Consider the following 23,949-nt stretch of genomic DNA (forward strand, 5'->3'; position numbering starts at 1 on the left):
TTTCGTCTTGTTACAAACGCAAACTTGTATCTATTCTACTTGGACTTCGTCACAGAACAACACAACGTGTTCTAACACAGGACAGGACTACTCATGGCTTTCTCATGCCACTCTTCTGTAATTTGTGGAGGGCACAAATAGTTTTCCTTTCAACCGATTGCCCCTCCTGAGCTGTGGATTTTTGCTGCTCCTCCAGAGATAACATGGGCCATTTTAGCTGCTTTTCTGATTAATGCTATCCTTCCTCTGCCTGCCAGTTTAGGTTGGACAGCCATTTCTTGGTAGGCTTGTATTTGTGCAATACTCTACCCATTTTTTAGATTATGATTTGAAAATTGCCCTGTGAGGTGTCAAAAGCTTTGGATATTGTGTTATAACCTTTAAACGTATATAAAAACCTTTCCCCTAATATGTTTTCCTACACTTGACAATCACTACTTTGTGGTGGTCTATCACATAAAATGCCAATAAAATACCTTGAAGTTTGTGGTTGTGACTTGAAGCAATATGAAAAAGGTCTAAAGGGTGTGAATATGTATGCAAGTTGCTGTACATGTGAACAGAATTTGCATTGGTCCCAAGTTAATTTGTTATCCTTTTTATTCTCAGGTTTAAGTCACGTGGAAAAGAATCGTTTTTATGCAATGAGAACCTTTATTCAAAAAGTCAGCGTTTCACAGCGGCAGGTTCAAACTGTGACACCAGTGCAGAAGTCGGACCTGTTTAGTTTGTGGTACACATATCCTAAATGTCCCGAAAGGAAGCTGATTAAAGGTAGGAGGAAAACCAGGACATTTCTTTGACACTCTAAATTAAAAACAAAGATTAAACTAGTAAAAGTAATAATGACTACAGAAAATACTAGTCCCTATTTGAAATTTAAACTACAAATATCAATGTTACAGATATGGACCCAGAGCAAAACACAGTCGAAGACCTGATGTTACGGATCTGTTACCTTGAAAATGTTGGGAACAACAAAGGAGTCTGTCTCTACACAGCCGATGGGATGCCCCTGACGGATGATCCCTTCTTCAACATGTGTGAGTAGAAATACACTCTTTATATTGAGACAGTTTCTGGATTAAGAGCTATTATACTGGCTTGCTATAACATAAACAAAATAAACTGGCTGTGTAGCTAAAGGCGGAGGAAAAGAAGAAACAAATGAGGATTTGGCTAATTTCCTTTTCTTTCTTTCATGTTTTTCCCATCGTCCACCTGGCTGTAGTGAATTAAAGCTACACTCGCTAGCTTGAATGCTTGTTTTAAGCCCACAGTGTAAAAAAATAAAAAGGCAGTTGAATACAGAGATTTGAGCTAAATTGGGCTAAGAAATCATAGGTTTTGCAGAGTCTTCATTGGATAATAAAATTACAGTATCACTGTCATGTAATGCCATGAGAAATGTCCAGAGCAATGCACACAGCTTCTGAAGGTTCTTGATACTTATCATATTATTGATAGGTTTTATTGATAGAGGAATATAGCAGAGATACTTATTAGATAGAGCACAATGATTTTTTAAAAGCTGACAAACCAGGAAAGGTAAACATATGAACATTCAGATTTTATGTTTGACTTTAAAACACTTGTTTGATACTAACCCATGTCCACATTTTTAACCTTGAATTGTTTATTATTCAGGGTCTTTGAGAGACAGACACATCCAAAATGGTGACACAGTCTATGCCATATTTACTCCAAAGGAGAACCTACGACAGGCTCCTGAAATGCAAAAGCAACAGCCCTGTGAAACGAACGGAACAAAAGGCATTCGGTGCCACATAATGCTCAAGGTACAGCTAACCATGGTGCTTACACTTAGAGATGCCCCATTCATTCATTTTGATTTCTCCACAAGAAGTATTAGAAAATATAAAAACGGCAACCAAAATATTGGGTTTTCGCCTCCTTGCAGTGAGCATTCGTTATTATATTCTGAGCAGCAGTGAGATCACCATATGTGTGTGGAAGAGCAGTAGCTTTTGAACAAGATCCTACTTTTTTAAAACAAAGACCAAATGATTAGGAGTTGACATTTTAAACTGTTTTAGCGAGGAGTGCAGCTAGCATTACTAAAACAGTCTCTGAGTGCATTCCTAGAAAATGTAGATTCTTACCGTAACTCTGAGATTTCTAAAATGCCACCAATATTGCCAAATCCAGCATGTTCCATGAGAGAGGTAGAAATTTTAAAATGATCAAACAGAGTAACTCTGTTCAGCCTTCCTGTTATCTGCTGAATGTGTTGTTCTCTGACAGCCTGAATGAACTGCAGACAAGCCTCAAAATGTTAAAAATACAGAATTTGTGCTTCAATTTTAAACACCTCACCGATTGGTGGGGTGTTGAATCTTCTTCCATCTGTAATGCCCTGTAACACACACACGCACACACACACACACACACCAGTCAGGGCCATTTATACTGATAATATGACGCTTATAGTTACCACATAGTTTCTAGGTGCATCTTTACTTTTAATCCAGTGACATTTATATCTATATAGCTTGAACAGAATATCCTGTAGATATGGCGGCATTGCTTTTAAAGTTTAAAATATGTGGAGCATTTCTTTTTGTTTCACTTTTTACCCATTAAGGGCTATTTTGAGGTACTTGTGGATTTGGAAAGTGACACAATGGCAACCCTGAGACACAAGCTGTCAGATACAAGTGGTATCCCAGCACATGTCCTTCATCACAGGTAAATCTATCGTGATTTGTGCTCCTACTGTATGAACCTCAGTAAACTTGTTTTCATGGGTAGTCCAGAACACATTAACGGTTTTGTTTGTTGGTGTATTTATTGTTGTTACAGAGGGGATTACTCCATGAGCGACACACTGCAGAGGTGTGGAATATCGGAAGGGTCAACTGTTTCCTTCAGTTTGTCGTCTTTTTCCGAAGAAACCTCACATGATGAGACGTTCTACTTTAACGATGTTGTGCCTTCAGTGTCACAAACCCTAAAAGGCATCAGTGTATTCTTCTCATCTCTTCATACTATTGTAAGCTGTATTTTTCTTTTGTCTTCTCCTTACCTGTAGTCTAAGGTTCAAATAATCTTTATGCTTTTCTTTTCTCTTTTATGGGTGCGCTATTCACATAAAGCTCCTGTTGTTTTTTAAAGCTTTATGTAGTTTTGTTTTGTACCAGCCAATCAACTAAGAAAGTAGCTGTGCTTTTCAAGTGTCCTTACTTTTCTTTTTTTAATATTTATATGTATACTTTCAGGCAACACATACAGATGTACCCCGCAAAACGTTGCTTGCCTACTTACGAAAACTGACTGGATGTAACCCGCTCGCCCAGAGTTTGCATCAACTGTGCAGAAATGAAAGAATAACCAGAAACCAGAAAGTAAGCAGTAGAAGGTGGTTTAATTCTGTCGTTATAAATAATAAAAGTAACTATAATTTGACTGTTTAAACAGTGTCTATATTGGAATTAGGTATCCATTTTTGGTGTTATTTCCCTCCTTCAGTGTTTAGCACATACACATTCAAATGAATAGATTCATAAAGATTGTTTTTGCGTGATCAACTAAAAATGTGCGTGGTCTCCCAAGCAACTGGAACCTATAATCTGTACGAAACATGTAAACTGCAGTCCCTTTTAGATCGTCCTCACAACCCATGATCTACACGTGTTTATTACATCTCACGATCAACTGAAATATCCCGAAGCAGAATGGGGGATTGAAATTGACCCACTAATGTTTAAGCCCCTGATCCACCCCCGGGAGATTGTAAGAAACCTGTAACCACTATGATCTGAAGATAACATGCTCAGTAGGGCTGCACAGTATACACAAATTGTGTTTCTTCACAATATCAGTGTGTGCAATATTAATATCACAAAGAACTTTGATTACAATGAATATTAGCTAACTTTATAAATGCCATGTCTACTGGTATATGCTAGGGTTGGGGTCTGCAACCTTTACAATCCAAAGAACCCTTTTCGTCCTCAGACAAAGAAAAACACATTGGATGGACACATTTTCTTCTATGGCATGTTTGATATTTATTATTATTTTTTAAAATGGCTAACCTTTGTTTATAACCTAATGACAAGAAAAATGGATTAAAAAAGTTACATTAAAAAAGTTACAAAGTTAAAAAAGTTAATGGTGGTTGGTTTTCTTATCATTTTTAGCCAAAGTCATTAAGAGCCGTTATAGAAGGTCCAATAAACCATGTGTGGCTCCGGAGCCGTAGGTTGCAGAACCATGCGCTGATGTAACATTAAATGTTTCATATACTATTAATTGTATTTCGTAAAAACATTGCATGAATGAAACTGGTTCATATTTGAACTTGGAAGTTCAGAACGTTTAGGGGCTAAACTATGAACAGGTTTTTGTTGGTTTTTTTTGCACCCTCAAGTGTCTGCGGTTATGTTAAACTCACAGAGGACAGTCCTGTAGTTGCAGACGTTGTGAGCTATCTTCATGCATTGTTTGGACGCAGGACCTTTAAGGTCATCTTGATCTGTTAGCTCTCCAGGCTTTCTGCAGGTCTTTTATACTTTTCCTTGGGATTTTGTCTGCATGACTTATGTAGTGACTTGTTTTTTCCACTTCACTGTTTGTATGGGGTCATTATGCAGAAGATCGTTTGGGAGCAAACTTTTTATGCAACATTTTTTTTCATCTTAGTTTACTGTTCTTGTTAGTGACTATTTAGATGTGCTTACTGATCTGCAGATTGCATTGGTGGAGGGCTTGTACATGCTCTTCAGACAGCTTTTACCCAAGCAAGAATCGCAGCGAGGGGAAAAATCCATAGAGGACCAGGATGTTTTTGAGAACTCCTTGTACTGCTGGGCTCATCTCATCAACAAAGCAAAAGTATTGACATCATTCAATTTTACAATCTTGTTTTTGGTTTCAAACTGAAACTGTTCATGTCCATGTGTCCATCTCACTTTCCTTGCATTTTTATCTGGTGTCATTTATTTCTTAAAACTTTCTCCCACATCAACAGGACCAGACACCTGAGCTTGAAGTCTTTGCTCCAATCACTCTTGTGTCTGAAGATGGTAACCATCTCTGTGAGCCAATCAGAGTTCCCGGAGTACCAACTGTCTTTGAAAGAGCGGATGTTCTCGACAAAATCAAGGGTACATTTTTAAGCCACAACACTTCATAAAGAGCTGATTTGGTTATTTGAGCACTACATAAATTCATGGTTTTTTGCTTTATGCAGTTTCATTTAGAGACTTGTAGTCAGGCTCTTTCTGTTTTTAACTAGCCTTCAGAGTTTAATTTTATGGTAACGTTCTAACAGTAACTGCGTTGATGCTTATCGACTTGAACCCATACCTACCATTGTAGGTGCTTCTTTTGCTTTATCCACTATGCAGTTTGGAAAAGTGTATAATGGTCAGGAATTTGGACTCCCATTCCTTGCTCTCTTATCTCTTAACCTTCTTGTCTGGTTTTTTCCTTTCTTGACATACCTTTCTTTCTGTCCTTCTTTCCTTGTTTCCTGCCTCATTTCCTTCTTGTGTCGTGCCTTCTGTATTTTGTTCCTTCTTTCCTTTCTTGCTCATCTGTCTTTCCTTCCTCACTTTATTCCTTATTCCACTTTAATTTACCCTTGTCCTTTCTTTCATTCATTTTTTTCTTCCATCCTTTCTGTCCTATCTTGTCTGATCTTTCTTCTTTTTGACTGTCCTTCCTTCCTTCCTTGTCTCCTCCTCCCTTCTTTCCTTTCTTGCATCCTCATTTCCTAAAGCTTGCCCACTTTATAAATATCTGCTATATGTTCAAAGTGAACTTTTAGTTTTAGTTTCGAAATGAACTGATAACTCCGGAAGTTTGAACGTGGAAAATCTGATACTTTAGCAAGAAAACTGTGTAGGAACCCTGTTAATCCATGTCAAACAAGCACTTGTTTCACCACTGACAAATCTGGATACGAGAGCAAAGATATTAGGGGTTAAAATAAAAGAGCTTTTATATGTACACATTAAATCTGCTTGTAGTGGGCAGCTTCTTCACAGTAAGACTCAGATGTTCTCTTTAAACAATCTACAGAAAACGGTATTTAAAATTTGTAATGAATTAGAGTAAGCGATGGTGACAGGATAATTTGCAGCTTGCGGGAAATGTTCACTCTGAAAATAAATGTTACAACTTACAATTCTCAGTTGAAAGAAAAATGCCCTAATTGTGTGTTAATGTTAAAAGCCTTATTATTTAACAGATTTCAAATTGTGGTTTTTAAATTAGACGGAGTTAAAATCCCAAATTGCACCGAGGAGCCGTTGCGGGAATGTTCACTGCAGAGAGCCGCTGACGTTGAGAAGATTCTTCTCAGCGTGCCTCGGCATGTCAGGACATATCCCCTTTGGATTCATCATGACAAGGTGTCTGGTCACAAGTATGTATCCCAAACCTGTCTTTCTCTTAATAGAATTGAATCATGCTTTTTGTGACATTTAAGAAGAATTATTAATCTTGGACTGAAGTCTTTTGTAGATATTTCACAGTAGATGTGCTTCCACAGTGTGCCAACCATTAAATCTGCAGCTCATTGTTTCATGTTTTTTTTTTGGTTTTTTTCCAGGAACTCAGTAATATATTGGAAATTTTTTGAATAAATTTGAGTTTGATATGAAAAAATATATCAGAATAGTCAGACCAAAAATGCATAATATACTAAATGGCAAAGAAAAGCCACTAGTGTTAAAAAGCTGCTAGAAATAAATAAATGCTTAAAAGAATTTATAAATTTTTCTTTTATATATGTTAGAGCAAAATACAAAGGAATGATTATTGGATTACTTCTGCACGATAATACTGGCATTCAACAATTTAAAACAGCCACAACCCAAATATTCACAACATCTTTTAAAAGAGCTACTGAGCCTGGTCTGTACACCCTGGTTCTTTCAGTAGCATCAGTACCTTCATATTTTACCACTTCAGGTTTTAACACTATGACCTTATTTAGGTTTTACAGGCTGTTTAGTGAGTTTTGACTCTTTATTCCTATACGAAATGTATTTCAAAGTATAGAGCCATCCTCCTGATTGCAAGTAAAAGATGAATTGCACAGTGCCACCTTGTGGTGAAACATTACATTGCTGAAACATTACATTGCTGACCAACCACTGTAGTAAGTACCCACACTGGATACTTCACTGTGAAAAGTTCATACTTTAAACATTATAATTTTATTAAAACAGGTCATTTAATGACAGAAAATGACACACAAAGGGTTTACAACAAACAAAATATTTTGAAACGCATGTTTACTAATGTCTCTAAATTCCAGCTTTCAGGTCAAAATTGAGTGGACTTTCGGAAGTATGGTGGAAGGACTCAAATCTTTCCCTTGTCTCAATGTTATGCCACCTCTACAGCTGAAGGATCTAGGAACAACACGGAGTTCCCTCGTTATGCTGAGTGAAGGTACTGTACTCCTTTTGATCATGATATGAACATGCAGTAATTCAGTTCAACAATTATGATTTAAAATGGGCAAAAATTCACTCTATATTTACATCTTTATCTCTGGTGTACTTTTTATGTCTTTTAAAAAATGTGGTTGTTTTTGCTGTTCTTGTCCTCTTAATCAGACAACCTTGGGATTTATCTGTACAAGGACAAAGGATCCCCAGATATGATCAAAGTGCGCGATTGTCTTGATGGAAAAGTAAAAACAGTGGATCTGAATGTTTTGGCCGCCAAGTGAGTACTTAACACGATACAATGTGTACATAAGCCCTAGAAAAATGTAATATTTGCTTTGGTTTTCTTGGGTTTTTCTCTGATGGATGCATATATGAAAGGGCCACAGCCCACAAGGTCAGCTAATGTGATTGAAAGGGTTTTTTGTTTATAATTTTATGCAACGTAGGACTGGTGACCACAGAGATGATGAAACATTCATCACAACAAGGATTCCAAAAGAAGCAATACTGGTAACATGTATTTTTTTTTTTTTTTTTTTAAATCTTAAGATTACTTGGAATAAATTAGCATTACTTGTCCGAACATGGATTAAATAATTATTGCTGACTCGTTTTGATCAGGTACTGATGGACACCAGTTCCTCCATGGAAGAAGAGTGCTATGAAAATGCAGAAATAAAGAAAATCAATGCTGTGAAAGAGCTCTTTGACAACTTTGCCACCAGAACCATGGCTTATGATTTCCATCATGTCATTAGTCTTGTGAAGTTTGATTCCTTTGTGACGACCCTCTGTACATTTACTGAAAATCTGGAAACGTTCAAGGTGGAAATTTTCTTTTTAATTTATTAAAATTTTACATTTTAAAAGCTGCAGTCGCTCACAATGAAACAATTTATTCCAATTTCTTCAGTTGAGTGCATCAATGTTTTCAGAGATCACACAGTTTCATGCACACCAATGTCTTTTTGCATCTATAAGGCGATTTCCAGACAGGTGCTGTTTTTATTTTGTCTTTTCATATCCAATGTTTTAAATCTGACAAAGTCAAGGGACAAAAATGGTATAGTGATTACATTTATATGTGGAATTACCGTTTAAACTTGTTTTCATTTACTTTGAGTTTTAAGTGCCTGCAGTCCATCTGTTTTCAAGTTTTATCTGTCACCGGCATTTTAAATGTCACCTTGTAGATACTATTCATCCACTCACACTCATGTATAGTCTTTTTTGACACGTAGCATTTGTTTGGCATTTTTATAAGAGCACATGCACACCACATTATGGAGGCTTTGACTAGAAAAATGACGCTTCATTGAAACTGGATAATAAATATTTGCTACATAGCAGGATTTGCAGTGCTTATGTCACACTCTTCCACATTTTTAGAAACATTTGCGTGACTTGAAGGCAAGTGGATGTACTCTTCTGTACGACGCACTACGACGAGGAGCTCGTGAGCTTGAAAAAGTCAAGGAGAGATTCCCAGATTGTAGACTTCGCCTCATATGCCTCACAGATGGAAACGACTCTGGGTAAAATTTCCTTCTGCTTCACTTTTATCTTTAGCCTCTGGTATGCAGTTTTAAATGTGTATTAATTATTGCTTTTGTTGATTAGAAAAACCCCAATACATGGTTCTCATTGCATATGATCAGTTTCCAGTACTTGTACATAGCTGTTTGGACAGATAAAGAAAGAACCAGACTTGTGGAGGTCTGCCATTCTCTTCCTTATATCCTGGCTAATTTCTTTAGATTGTCCAATGAAGTCACACAAGGAAGCTGTGTTTGAGATGTTGCCTTCAAACACCTTCACGGGTGGGCCTCCATTTACCTTGAGTGTTGTGAACAATCTAACAGAAGCCTACAAATCCATATCACTTTCTGGGATTTCCTACATTGTTTAAAGGTGTAGTAGTGGGAACATTTGGCCTGATTTTTAATGTCAGTGAGGGAAGAATGGTAATGTCTTTTTATATGGTGTATGTAAATATGTAGTTTCAACTACATGGCTTAAATGTGTGTGTGGTTGCAACAAGAAAACCTTTTTTTTTTTTTTTTTATAATCTTGTTTTTGTTTGTTTTTTGCTTAGATCCCTGACAGAACCAGTAGCTGTGACAGTGAAACTGCTCAAATCAGACATCATTGTTGATTCGATCCTCCTTGGATATGTGGAGAACAGCATGCTGCACGGGATCAGCAATGCAACAGGTTTGTTTTTGTTGAACCTAGTCACTAGTTTAAATGCTGTGAGGCTTCATAATATACTGTATGTACACAAGTTTGTTAATTTTAGGCTAAACTACAGGGATTTTTTTTCTCAGGCCTAACTTTGTTTATTAATAATGAGCAAATACAAGACAGTAGCTAAAAGTGAACAGTACATTTGTAGAACATTTTATCATGTTACCATGTAGTGGTATTTGACCCCCTTCAAATTTCTTCTGCTTTTTTGCTTTTTAATCACGATTAAATCTTTCAGATCAGCATACTAATTAAAATACTGGATAAAGATAATCTGTGTAAATACAAAAAGCTGTTTTCAAATGATGACTTTATTCATTAAGTGGAAAAAATCTATGTAAACCAACCTGGCCTTCTGGGAGTTTGTGATATCTGCCAATGATTCCTTAACATCACTACTGAGGAATTTTCCCCCATTCTCCTTTGCAGAAATGTTTTAATTCAGCTACCTTTGACTATTTTGCGCTATAAAGGATGTGTTTAAGGTTATATTTCACTATCTCAGTTGGATTTAATCCCAGACCCTAACCAGGCCATTCCAAAACTTCATGTTGGTCTTTTTTTTTTTGAGTCATTCAGAGCTACCCTTGCAAACGCGCTTTGAATCATTGTCTTGCTGGAGAACAGAAAGTGTAGCTGGGCTCAATGTCCTGTACTGGTGGTTTGACATTATCCTGCAGGATGTTCTGCTAGAGAGCAAAATTCATGATTCCTTCAACTATAACAAGTCATCCAGGCCCCAAACCCCCACACTACCACCACCATGCTTGGTCTGTTTCTGAAACACTGTTAGTTTTAGGTCAGATGTAACATGACCCACACCTTCCCAGAGGTTCCACTTTTATCTTGTCAGTCCACAGAATATTTTCCAAAAAGTCTTGCATTATCAAGAGGTGTGAGATGGGTCTTTCAGCATTGGTTCTGACCTTGGAACACTACCATGGATGCCATTTTCCCCAGTCTCATTCTTATTGTTTAATCATGAACCCTGACCTTAGCTGAGGGAAGTGAGGTCTGCACCAGACGTTGCTCTTGGTTCCTTGTGACCTTATCAGAATCAGAATCAGCTTTATTGCCAAGTTCGTACATACAAACAAGGAATTTGCCTCCGGTACACTTTGCTCTTTGGTTTTGTTTTTGCATTACAGAATATACATATTTACAATGTACAATATACACATATATAATAATAAAAAGGTGTATTTGCAACATCTGTATGCTGTTGTTTTGTACTCTATTGAATGTTCATCAGAGAAACAGCCTGGGGGAAGAAACTGTCTTTGTGGCGGATGGTTTTAGTAAACAGTGCTCTGTAGGGGCGGCCTGAAGGTAAAACTCTAAACAGTTTATGTGCAGGGTGTGTGGGGTCTGCATAGATTTTAGCAGCTCTTTTCTTGACCCTAGACCTGTATAAGTCCTGGATGGAGGGAAGGTCAGCTCTGATTATTCTCTCTGCAGTCCTGATTATTTGTTGCAGTCTGGACCTGTCCTGTTTTGTGGATGAGCCAAACCACACTGAGATGGATGAAGACAGGACAGACTGAATGATGGCAGTGTAGAAGATGACCAGCAGCTCCTGTGGAAGGTTGGACTTCTTGAGTTGCCTCAGGAAGTACAGTCTCTGCTGGGTCTTCCTTCGAACAGTGTCTATGTGTGAAGACCATCTCAGGTCCTCAGAGATGGTGGTTCCTAAGAACCTGAAGTGGTCCACGGCCGATACAGTGTTGTTGAGGATGGTGAGGGGGGTGTATGGGGGTGGTGTTCTCCGAAGGTCCACCACCATTTCCACAGTCTTGAGTGGGTTCAGTTCAAGGTAGTTCTGACCGCACCAGTGTACCAGCCGATCCACCTCCTGTCTGTATGCAGACTCATCACCGTCCTGGATCAGTCCAATGACAGTGGTGTCATCTGCAAACTTAAGGAGTTTCACGGACGAGTCCGATGAGGTGCAGCCATTTGTGTACAGAGAGAAGAGGAGTGGGGATAGAACACACCCCTGGGGGGCACCAGTACTTATTGATCTGGATCGGGAGAAGATGCTCCCCAGTCTCACCTGCTGCTGTTGGTCTGTCAGGAAGCTGTTGATCCACTGACAGGTGGAGGCTGGACGTTGAGCTGGGTGAGCTTCTGGTGGAGCTCACACAGGTTGAATCATTGAAGCGCTCTTGGAGTTATTATGGTTGACTGGCCTGGGAAGGTTAATCTCTGCTGCATACTTTCTCCATTTGTGGAGAGAACTTGCAGGTTTGGTTCGCTGGCATCTCAAAGTCTTAGTAATGGCTTTGTAAGATGGATGGTTTTCAATTACTGTTGTTTTGTTTTTCCGTTTTTTTTTATATAATGTGTGGCTTTTTGAGGTCTTTTAGCCATCAGAGAGGTTTTGATTAAATTGTTTGTGTCTGCAGGTCAGGTAATAACGAGGCCTGGGTTTGGCTTGTAAAATTGAGCTTAGCTTTCTAAAAAATATATTTAATCAATGTTGTTTTATGATTTAAACAAAGGGGGAGCAATAACTTCTTCCCAGAGGTCCAGGTTGGTTTGCATAGCTGTTGTTCATTAATTAATGGTATCATCACTTAAAAACTGCTTTTTTTTCTTAAGTTATCTTTATCCAATATTATATTATTATAATATATTACTATATTACATACAGTGCTATTTTTCATAGCACTGTATGTAAAACATTAACTCCACTTATAATTTTCTTAGTACCTTTCTTCCCACAGTAGATAAAAATGTTTTGAAACTTTCCTTCATTGATCCTAATTTTCTTTTCTCCAGGTGGTTGTTGTTTCAAGCCACAGACGACCAAAGATGGCCTGAAACTGTTTGAAATCGAGACAGTTCTGTCTTTGGAGCAAAGAAAACCCAAAACAAAACTTGATACATCTTCTGTCTCGGAGGTTTGTCATGACCGCTGTCGTGTGCATTTAGATTTGATGAATGATCGCTGTGGTTTCCTGATGTATTTATTTTCCTGCTTTATAGTCCAGTTTAATGGGCCTTTTTGCTGCTCATGGGTATGATGAATACCCAGAGACATTCTTGCCAAGTCAGATAAATGAAAGGGTGACCCTTACTGAAAGGTAGGAGACATCATTTTTCTAAGTTGTTGATTAAAAGATTTTTGATTTCAAGCCGTTTTTCTTAACCAGTGCCCTCAAAAAGAAGATTTGTGAGTCAAAGGATGGACGATTCATGGAAAAGGATAAACGAATCTTGGAGGAACTCAAAAGTCTGCATTGTGACCCACATCCCTTCTTCAGAGTCTTTCCGCTAGAGTCTGATTTCAGTGAGTTAATGTTTTGTTTTAAATGTTTTCTTAAAGCCTCTGCTGTCTACATGTTAACTTTTTTTTGCCGTTCATTTTAAAAGTGACAAATGTTTGTGCCACAAAGGGAACAGCGGTGTCTGACATTAAACGCCACATCTAGTTCCAAAGGCTTTTTCTGTCACATAAACTTATAACAGATTGTTATGCACCATAAACACATCATCTGTCTTAAATTCTATTTATTACAGCAGAGTTTAGAGTTTCTTATCTTTTCAGCATTCTGGAGGATTCTCATGCAGGGCCCTCCAGACACACCATACGAGACGGGCGTGTTTGAGCTGTACTGCCAGTTTGGACCCAACTACCCAGTGAAGCCTCCAGTCCTTCGTTTTGTTACACACGTATCCTGCTTAAACACACAGAAAGGAAAATCCCATACACTTCATGGCATCAGTGATTTATTTTTTTTTAATAAGAATAATGGCCAAATATATGTACCGTGTTTTGTAGTTGGAATTTCTTAACAGGATGACAGGTGTATCACTGCAACGTCAACAGTGTGGGTCGGATCTGCCACAACATATTCGACCGCAACTACAATGCACACATCACAATGAAAGAGATTTTTGATGCTGTGTACGGACTGCTCATCGTTCCTGAGCCTGATGATCCTCTGGATAGGTGTGAAATAGAGATGGAAATATTTACTGTTTCACATGCTCATCAATCCTCATATTAAACTTCAGTTTTGTACTTTTGACAGTGAGTTTTCACTGTATGATCAAACCAAAATGAACTAAGCTCCTGTTTACTGATCAACTATTTACAATGTTTGATGTGATTATACTCCAGTAACAGTAACCAGTTTTAGGCCTATTTTATAAGATAGTTATGGGATTATTGCACCAAAAACCTCTTTCACAGAACAGTTCTTTCATAAATCCACAGAACTGGGCCGCTCTCTTCATAAATTAAAAATTAAGTCAGTGATGTCTTGCACGCGTGGGCTTTAAAACATTTAAGACAACATCATAGAACCAAAGTAGGAGTGAAATAAATGCCTGAACCGTGTCCTCAGAATTAGGTAACGGTCTACAGAGTCCTACTAATGTTCTGATTGTCTGACTTAGCTATGCTGAAGTAGAGACGCATCTAAAAGTTGCAGTACACTAGCCCTGGGGGACTAGAGTCAGGGATTCCTGGCTTGAACAAATCTGTGGTGTTGACATATTTTTTGTTGTATTTTCAAGCATAACTGCTTCTAAAGAAGCTACATATCCAGTGGAAGTCGAGTGGCCAGTTCTGTCTCAGCGCACATCAGTGCGACCTGCCAGAGTGTGCTTACGCCAAGAAACAATGTGCAGTGGTGGCCTCTGGTTTTGCCTGAAATCCCCCGACCAGCTGGCCACACAGAGCCTGTTTAATCACTCAATCTCATTCTCAAACCGGAACGCCGGATTGGCCCAAGTTGGATTACACAGTATTGTGGCTACATTGTTTGGCATGTCAGGAACTTGCATCCCTCCTTGTGCTTTGTGAAAGAGGGTTATAGATGAGCCTCGGTTTAAGCTGCCTCAGCTTATAACAAGTTGGACCCTCTGGGAACCAGATGGGGACAGATGCTAAGCTGAATTCTGTTTGAGCTCGGCTCGCACAAATACACTAATACAAACCTACTCGCCAACTCTTCTAAATGACCTCACAGCAACAGACTCTCTTCCAACCATCCAGTTATGTGAAAAAGGCTTTTGTGTCATTGAAAGGTGTCTAGCTGCAGACAGTGCTTCGCCTCAAGAGGAAAAGCTCCACTGCAGGGACAACCTTGAGTCAGACTTTTTTTTTTTTTTTCCACACCTGAAAGCCGCCCATCTTTTACCTGTATCACGTCCAGCGATGATGCAAAAGATGGCAGACACGATTGTTGTTTCCTCCATCCATGCCCCCATCTGAGCACAATGGCCCCAGACTGCTGAGGAGGGGGTCCATCAAAAAAAGAAGCTGTAGTGGCTGTGGGTGATATGCTACTGGGGAAAGATTCTACTGTTTTTGTCTTTATATTGATGAACCTTTTTTTATCTTAGCATATGTTTTTAGAACTAAAAACGTGGGGAGAGCCTTCATTGGAAATATCTCTTCTCCACTTGGCACATGACTCAGAAGGTTACAGCAATCAGTTCTCTTGGGTACAACAATTTGTATTTTTTTCGCTTGATTCTGATTGTGTTCTTTGTGGCCAGCATTGGTTTAGACCTTGGGACTTTTCAATGGATGTCATTTTTTTTCCCCAATCCCTTTCTTATTGTTAAATTGTGAACTCTGACCTTGAGAAAGGTGAGAGAGGTCTGCAATGCTTTCAATGTTCAGGTTGTATTTTTTGACCACCTGAGTGAGTTGACCTGGAGTAATTCTGGTACGTAAACTATCCTTGGGGAAAACTGCCCCACTGTTCAATGTTACCTCCATATGATTAATAGCTGGAGCCCCTAAGCTTTAAAAATGGTCTCCTTATCCTCTCCACAATGATACAGGGGTTGGACAATGAAACTGAAACACCTGGTTTTAGACCACAATAATTTATTAGTATGGTGTAAGGCCTCCTTTTGTGGCCAATACAGCGTCAATTCGTCTTGGGAATGACACTGCGCTGATCAGCTGTCTCCAGTCTTCACAGACATTTTTAACACCTCACTGGAGACATGTCATGTGCCAGCCTGCTTCAAGTCCTCCACCATCGTCCCTGTTCCCAAGAAGCCAAGGACCACAGGGCTTAATGACTTCAGACCCGTCGCCCTGACCTCTGTGGTGATGAAGTCCTTTGAGCGCCTTGTGCTCTCACACCTAAAAGACATCACCGACCCCCTCCTGGACCTCCTGCAGTTTGCCTACACAGCCAACAGGTCTGTAGATGATGCAGTCAACCTAGCCCTTCACTTCATCCTCCGGCACCTGGACTCCACAGGAACCTACGCCAGGATCCTGTTTGTGGATTTCAGCTCTGCCTTCAACACCATCGTCCCAGCTCTGCTCCAGGAGAAGCTCTCCCAGCTGAGTGTGCCCGACTCCACCTGCAGGTGGATCACTGACTTCCTGTCTGACAGGAAGCAGCGCGTGAGGCTGGGGAAGCACGTCTCTGACTCCCTGACCATCAGCACCGGTTACCCCCAAGGCTGTGTTCTCTCTCCTCTGCTCTTCTCCCTGTACACCAACAGCTGCACCTCCAGTCACCAGTCTGTCAAGCTTCTGAAGTTTGCGGACGACACCACCCTGATCGGACTCATCTCTGATGGTGACGAGTCCGCGTACAGATGGGAGGTGGACCATCTGTTGGACTGGTGCAGCCAGAGCAACCTTGAGCTCAACGCTCTAAAGACAGTGGAGATGGTTGTGAACTTCAGGCAGAACCCAGCCCCACCTGCCCCCATCACCCTCTGTGACTCCACAATTGACACTGTGGAATCTTTCCGCTTCCTGGGAACCATCATCTCCCAGGATCTCAAGTGGGAGCCAAACATCAGCTCCCTCATCAAGAAAGCCCAGCAGAGAATGTTCTTCCTGCGGCAGCTGAAGAAATTCAACCTGCCAAAGACTATGATGGTGCACTTCTACACAGCCATCATTGAGTCCATCCTCACCTCCTCCATCACCATCTGGTACGCCGCTGCTACAGCCAAGGATAAGGGCAGGCTGCAGCGTGTCATTCGGTCTGCTGAGAAGGTGATTGGCTGCAGTCTACGGTCGCTCCAGGAACTGTACACCTCCAGGACCCTGAAGCGGGCCGGGAAGATTCTGGCTGATCCCTCCCACCCCGGTCACAGACTCTTTGAAACTCTCCCCTCTGGCAGGAGGCTGCGGTCCATCCGGACCAAAACCTCACGCCACAAGAACAGTTTTTTCCCATCTGCCCCCAGCCTGGTTAACAAAGCCAAGAAACCACCCTGACATTCTCCCTTTCCCCCACACCCCCCCTGTTTTTGCTGACAGGACACCTGTAACCTGCAACTCTATGTGTTACATTAACGCTCAGCTTGGACTCCTGCTTTACTTGCACGGCCATACTTGCACAATGATCACCTGCACTGTTGTATTGCTCTTGCATCTTATACTGCTCTACATTTACTCTCATTCACTTAAAACTGTGCACATATATTTATATTATATTGTAGATATGTTTATACTGTTTAATTTGTACTGTATTGCACCGACTACGCCAAAACAAATTCCTTGTATGTCCAAAAACGTACTTGGCAATAAAGCTTTTCTGATTCTGATTCTGACATATACAAGTCCTGCACAGTGGTCAGAGGGATTTTAAGCCATTCTTCTTGCAGGATAGTGGCCAGGTCACTACGTGATACTGGTGGAGGAAAACGTTTCCTGACTCGCTCCTCCAAAACACCCCAAAGTGGCTCAATAATATTTAGATCTGGTGACTGTGCAGGCCATGGGAGATGTTCAACTTCACTTTCATGTTCATCAAACCAATCTTTCACCAGTCTTGCTGTGTGTATTGGTGCATTGTCATCCTGATACACGGCACCGCCTTCAGGATACAATGTTTGAACCATTGGATGCACATGGTCCTCAAGAATGGTTCGGTAGTCCTTGGCAGTGACGCGCCCATCTAGCACAAGTATTGGGCCAAGGGAATGACGTGATATGGCAGCCCAAACCATCACTGATCCACCCCCATGCTTCATTCTGGGCATGCAACAGTCTGGGTGGTACGCTTCTTTGGGGCTTCTCCACACCGTAACTCTCCCGGATGTGGGGAAAACAGTACAGGTGGACTCATCAGAAAACAATACATGTTTCACATTGTCCACAGACCAAGATTTGCACTCCTTGCACCATTGAAACCGACGTTTGGCATTGGCATGAAATGACCAAAGGTTCGGCAATAGCAGCACGGCCGTGTATATTGACCCTGTGGAGCTTCCGATGGACAGTTCTGGTGGAAACAGGAGAGTTGAGGTGCACATTTAATTCTGCTGTGATTTGGGCAGCCGTGGTTTTATGTTCTTTGGATACATTCCGGGTTAGCAACGAACATCCCTTTCAGACAACTTCCTCTTGCGTCCACAGTTAATCCTGTTGGATGTGGTTTGTCCTTCTTGATGGTATGCTGACGTTACCCTGGATACCGTGGCTCTTGATACATCACAAAGACTTGCTGTCTTGGTCACAGATGCGCCAGCAAGATGTGCACCAACAATTTGTCCTCTTTTGAACTCGGGTATGTCACCCATAATGTTGTGTGCATTTCAATATTTTGAGCAAAACTGTGCTCTTACCCTGCTAATTGAACCTTCACACTCTGCTCTTACTGGTGCAATGTGCCATCAATGAAGACTGGTTACCAGGCTGGTCCAAATTAGCCATGAAACCTCCCACACTAAAATGACAGGAGTTTCAGTTTCATTGTCCAACCCCTGTAGATACCAATGCTACAGGTATCTCGTCTGATTTTTTAAGATCTCTATGTGTCACTTTTTTTTTTTTTCTTTTTTTTTTTAGATCTTTTAGCCTGCTTCGTGCTGTCAGACAGGTTCTATTTTAGTGATACGTTGATGTGACTTTACCTGGGGGAAATCAGGCAGTGCGTGACTAGTGAAATTGAGTTGTTTTTGTGTTTAATCAGTTATCTCATCATTTAACCGGGGAGTAATTACCAATTACAGAAGTTGGTTTAGATAGATTTATTGTTCTTAATAAATGAAATCATCTGAAAACTCAGTAATACGTTTTACAGAACTGTATGTGTTCAGGTATTTGAACAAAATACTGTATATGTAATTTGTACATTAACTTTCTTTTTAAGTATTTTGGCTGAAGAATTCTTGACGAGCCGGGAGATGTACGAACAAGAAGCCAAAAAGCACACAGAGGAACACGCAGGGAAGTCTCTGGATAACATGGAGAAGGTGGATCAGCAGGCCTATTTACAGAGTTGGGATATTAGTCTACGGATTTATTTAACAGCTTTATATATCTTTTTGTTTTCTATTTTTTTTCTAAAGAAACTTATGGATCCTGTGCCACAGTTTGTACCCCAACACCTGCTCTGTCCTCTGACCAAGAAGGTGTTTGTTGATCCTGTGAGAACAGTTTATGGAACTGTGTATGAGCGCAAAGCCATCGAGGAACACCTTAAACAGTAAGTTACTGCATCTGCTGCACTGTGAATTCAACAGTGTTTTCATTACCTGAAATGTGAACATGCTGAGATAACTAACCAGGCTGCCTAAATCTTGATGCTGCCCCTCTCTTTCAGACACAAATACGATCCGCTGGCTGGTCCAGGACACGAACTTGAAATGAGTGACCTAATATCAGACTGGAACATGAAGAAAAGGGTGATTGATTACCGATCCCGACAAATTCAGTGAATCTGCTTGGGGACATCCTTAATTTCCAACATCCACAGTGACTTTTAAGATGGCATTAGTTATAAAGTAGCTTGGATGAATGGTGGTTGATCCAAGTTAACATGTTTTGTTTTTGCCTGTTTAACTTTCTTTGTTCTCATCTGTGTGGAATTAATCTCTTACTAACCAAATAAGTTTGTGTTTTTTTTAAGGCTGTGTGAGTTTGTATAGTATTTGGAATTCAGTTAGAGATCTTGTTGAAAACGAATTGATTTCTCATTTCACATTCTCTTATTTGTACATTGTGGTAAGAAACTACAAGCCTTAGAATTAGAATCTGGTTTTATTGTTCTTATTTGCCTTTTTGGGGAAACAGAATTTGAAGTATTTGTTTTACTTGGTTTCAGAATAAAGCAAAAGTGTTAATGTTTGGTGCTTGTTTTTTTTCCAACTTTTGTTTTGACTGAATGAAATTTAAACTATTTGTATTTTGTTTTGTTCTTCTGAAGGCCAGCCATTTTTTAATGTTTTTTTTAAAATAAATTTCATCCTTTTTCTTTTATTTCATAAAATTTTAGCTCTTAAATTTCAGCTAAGAAATCTCAACCTGTTAATATGCCAATGTGGCATAAATTTAACTTAATGATTTATTTATATATATATATATATGGGTATATTAAATATCAATTATCTATTCTATTTTAATTTTTATATTAGGCAGACGGTGGAGTCAGCATGAACAGCATGTGAGCCTGTCTCTGAGTTTAAAAAGTCAAAAGTTTTGAAGATAATCGAATTTCAAATAATTTAAAATATGATTGTCAGAAACTCAGTATCTGATAGTATCCCTAAAATTTTGGCTGAAGAGCCAATCACCGCTGTCCTCTCCTCCGCTCAGCTGTACGTCACTTCAGTTACAGGAAGTGAGTCCATCTCTTTCTATCAAAGTAAATGTTAGTTAAAAACTATGTGGCAGCGGCTTATCTCTCTTCGACGCCTAATTCCACACAGTCAGTCAGTAATTTAGTTAACAAAGCCATTAGTCTGATTTCACCCCCACCCTTCCCATTATTGGTTGATTTAAAAAGCACCACAGTATGGTGCTTTTACTTTGAAGATTATTACCGGAAGTTTTTCAGAAGTTAAATTGAGCTGTGCCGACTCCGCAGTTTTCGGCTGACACCAGAAGGCACGGGCACGGCAGGTGAGTTTGAGTTTTACCTACAACTTTGAATCTTGTGTAGTTTTGCATTGTGTTCGCTAAAAGATGCTACCTCCTAAACGTTTTGGTTATTATTGTTTTTCAGTGTGAACAGACCGGTTCTTTTCATTTGGGGAGTTACATGTCTGAAGTAGGAATTCTCAAACTAACGCTGAAAATAGGAATTTTATGCAGCGTTTCTACGGTCACGGCCCAGATTCATAAGCTGGTTTCTCGAGTTTTAGAAAATACTTTTATTAGTGGAAATCTCCAATTCACTGAAACTGTATGTCGTTAAGACAAACTCTTTACGCAGGGATAGCCTGCCTTTCTTGCAGAACCAGTTTGCAGATGTTGTGGAAAGTTTAGGCTTTGGTGCAGCTTTCTGTCTGGACTTCTATAACATTCTGAGAAGACAAAAAAATAAAAAATCAAGAAATCCATTGAGATCCACGAAAGAGATGAATAAGATCTGATCCAACTCCGTCACTGATTTGCAGGCATTTAAGTGAGTTTCAACCAGATGATGCATGTTTATTGTAAAACAGTTTTTGTAGTGTTACACATTCTCCATGTGTGTATAAAGTTAAAACGGGTGAATGTTTATATGAATCCTACAAGTCAGAGCAGCATACAAAAAGCTGCTACACCTTGACACTCACTTGGTGCCAAACTGTGAAACAAAATGTCTCCATTTGACTTCTGTCAACCAGATGGATTCAAAGAAAAATATGAAATATGTCAACTGCTCAAGTATCGCAAAGAACTTTGGGGTTTCTGTGCAACAAAAAAATTATCAAATGGATAGCAGGATTAAATAAAGACAGCGGGTCCTAAATCTATACGGTTTTAAATTTCCAGGGATTTAACTACTATCTGTGTTGTCATGTTTCAAACACAAACTTTTGTGTAATGGTAATATTACATATGATTATCTAATATTTGGTGCATTCCAAGTAGTTGAGGGTGATAATTAAAACATATATAGATTTATTGAGCAGTTAATGAAGTCCATCTGTGTGTAATTTAATCTCAGCTGTTCTATAAAAGCCTTAGAGGTTTGTTGGAGAACATTAGTGAACAAACTGACTCATAAACACAGCAAGGAACACAGCAGATGGGTTAGAGTTAAAGTTGTGGAGACGTTTAAATCTGTTTGATCATAAAACACAAAATATATCCCAAGGTTTGAACGTCTCACGAAACACTTCAATCCATCACTCTGAAAAGAGTGTAGGAAAATGGCAGACCTACTTAGACATGGCCGTATAACTAAACTAACAGGCTGGTCAAGGAGAGCATTGCTGAGAAAAGCAGCCAAGAGATCCATGGTAACTCTGGAGGAGTTGCTGAGATCCACAGGTAGAAGGATCTGTTAACACAGCAACAAATTTGGCATGAATAAAATCATTGTTGAAAGAAAGCCGCAAGAAGTCCAATGTGCAGGTTATCACAGGCTACGTAGGGGACAAAGGCAAAAATAATGGAAGAAGGTGCTTTGGTCAGATGAGACAATAATTGAACTTTTAAACATGTGGCAGCAAACACATTCTCCACAGTGGAACATGGTCATAGCAGAATCATACTGTGGGGACAGGGGAGCAAGTAAGAGTTGAAGGAAAGATCAATGGAGCTAAAAAAGTGCACTCCTAGATCAAAGCATATTCATGAATTAGAATGGCCCAGTCAAAGTCCAGAGATGTATACAGCTGAGAGTCTGTGGCACTTAAAAACTGTTTACAAGCGCTCCCTATCCAGTTGACTGTGTGTAAGCTATTTTGCAAAGAAGAATTTCCAAAAATGTCAGCCTCTAGATGAACAGAAGTGATAAACATTCCTATAAAGACTTGCAGCTTTAATTGCATAGAAGGATGGTTCTAAAGTGTATTGACTCAGGGGCTGAGTACAACTGAGCCAACTGAGTACCACAGTTTTTGTTTTTTTTTTGTATGAAAAAAAAAAGGGACAGAAAACCATTCCCTTCCACTTCTCAATTATCCACTACTTTGTGTTGGTTTGTTGAATAAAATTCCAACAAAACACTCAAATCCCAAAATATGAAAACATTCAAAAGACATGAATTCTTGTGTAAGGCTCCATATTTTTGGCAACCAGAGTATTGACAGATTTCTGTGATCTCATAATAGTTTCTCTAACAAATGTAATCAGCTGCCGCGGGTGTGTGAGGAAATCGTGTTTAAAAAAACATGGCTTTATTAACACTTATTAGAGGCATTTTTTGTTGTTCTGTTTGTTAAAATGGAAATGGGGTACTGCTTTTGATGAAATAATATACTATTCTTCTGCAAACATATATAAAAACAAATATAAGAGAACAGCATCACACTCATTGTTCATTGTTTGTTTCCATCTGTCCTTTCTTTACAGAGATGTGGTGGGTGGTGTGGCTCCTTGCTGCCTTAGTGGTTCTCTTCTGCACTCTGGATGTGTGGTACTTCCTGCGAGCTGGCACCGTGATCTTGCGGGCCTGGTTTCAACCTCCTGTGTGGGACATCACAGGAGAGCAGGTCATAACAGGACGCGTCACTCCGCACGACATCGACATGTGCCATATGAACAATGCTCGGTACCTCCGGGAGTGCGACTTTGCCCGCTTCTCTCTTTACATGCGTAACGGTGTGTTCAAAGCGGTGTGGGCCCTCGGAGGCAACATGGTGGTGGCGGCCACCACCATTCGCTACCGCAGGGCCCTGTGTATAGGAGAGGCTTATGATCTGTGCAGTCGGATTGTAACTTGGGATGACAAGGCCTTTTTCCTGGAGCAGAGGTTTGTGTCCACAAAAGACAGACTGGTGTGTGCCGTCATGTACTGCAAGCAGAGTGTGATACGCTGCAGCCCTGACAAGATCTTGCAGCACTTGTGTAAAAGGAAGGTAAGATGAGACATAAAGGCTGACAGGATGATTCTGGTCACTGACTGACAGTAATCATGTGTTTCGCTGCTTGCAGGTGGAGCGCCCTGAGTTTCCAGAAGACCTGCAGCATTGGGTCAACTTCATCTCTGCCAGCAGCCACACCCTGAGAGCTGAGAGTTGTCTTGAGGAGAAGAACAAATAAAGGTGGATGGGCAGATATTCTGTGTTTTTAGCCAAACCAGCCAGTTTATCTCCACAAGATATGTAATCTTCTCACAGAGACTCTAAACATCTGCACAGTTATGTCGCTACTTCACTGTTGTGCCTGTTCTTTGCACTAAGGGTACTTTCAACCCAGTATTTAAACATATGACACAGGAATATTGGTGTACATTGCATCAAAAACTGTGGTACATTGCAACTTTTGTAAGTGTAAATATGTTTTATCAGGTAGCAGCAGCAATAAAACACATTGATGGGGTTTAGGTGTGAGTTTCTCACTGTGACAAAACATACTTTTAAAGCAGTTATCTATATAAAACAAATGTTAGAACTA

General features: G+C 39.8%; 2 protein-coding genes across 2 annotated transcripts; both read left to right on the forward strand.

The window, feature by feature from the left end:
- Window positions 1–989: 989 nt before the first annotated feature.
- Window positions 990–19,747, forward strand: LOC124869417. Its single transcript, XM_047367249.1, has 22 exons — window positions 990–1,043; window positions 1,648–1,799; window positions 2,606–2,709; window positions 2,824–3,013; window positions 3,240–3,365; window positions 4,714–4,857; window positions 4,994–5,129; window positions 6,244–6,394; window positions 7,292–7,428; window positions 7,596–7,707; window positions 7,877–7,940; window positions 8,052–8,255; window positions 8,820–8,965; window positions 9,526–9,644; window positions 12,459–12,580; window positions 12,666–12,763; window positions 12,833–12,969; window positions 13,228–13,352; window positions 13,487–13,632; window positions 18,770–18,872; window positions 18,969–19,105; window positions 19,223–19,747. The coding sequence occupies exons 1-22, from the start codon at window positions 1,010–1,012 to the stop codon at window positions 19,335–19,337; spliced, it is 2,802 nt and encodes a 933-aa protein (XP_047223205.1). The 5' UTR covers window positions 990–1,009; the 3' UTR covers window positions 19,338–19,747.
- Window positions 19,748–20,381: 634 nt separating this feature from the next.
- them6 (thioesterase superfamily member 6) lies at window positions 20,382–23,874 on the forward strand. Its single transcript, XM_047368888.1, has 3 exons — window positions 20,382–20,520; window positions 22,906–23,411; window positions 23,488–23,874. Exons 2-3 carry the CDS (start codon window positions 22,908–22,910, stop codon window positions 23,593–23,595), a joined length of 612 nt encoding a protein of 203 aa, XP_047224844.1. The 5' UTR covers window positions 20,382–20,520; window positions 22,906–22,907; the 3' UTR covers window positions 23,596–23,874.
- The last annotated feature ends 75 nt before the right edge of the window (window positions 23,875–23,949 follow it).

The sequence above is a fragment of the Girardinichthys multiradiatus genome, chromosome 6, assembly GCF_021462225.1.
Source record: "Girardinichthys multiradiatus isolate DD_20200921_A chromosome 6, DD_fGirMul_XY1, whole genome shotgun sequence".
Classification (NCBI taxonomy): Eukaryota; Metazoa; Chordata; class Actinopteri; order Cyprinodontiformes; family Goodeidae; genus Girardinichthys; species Girardinichthys multiradiatus.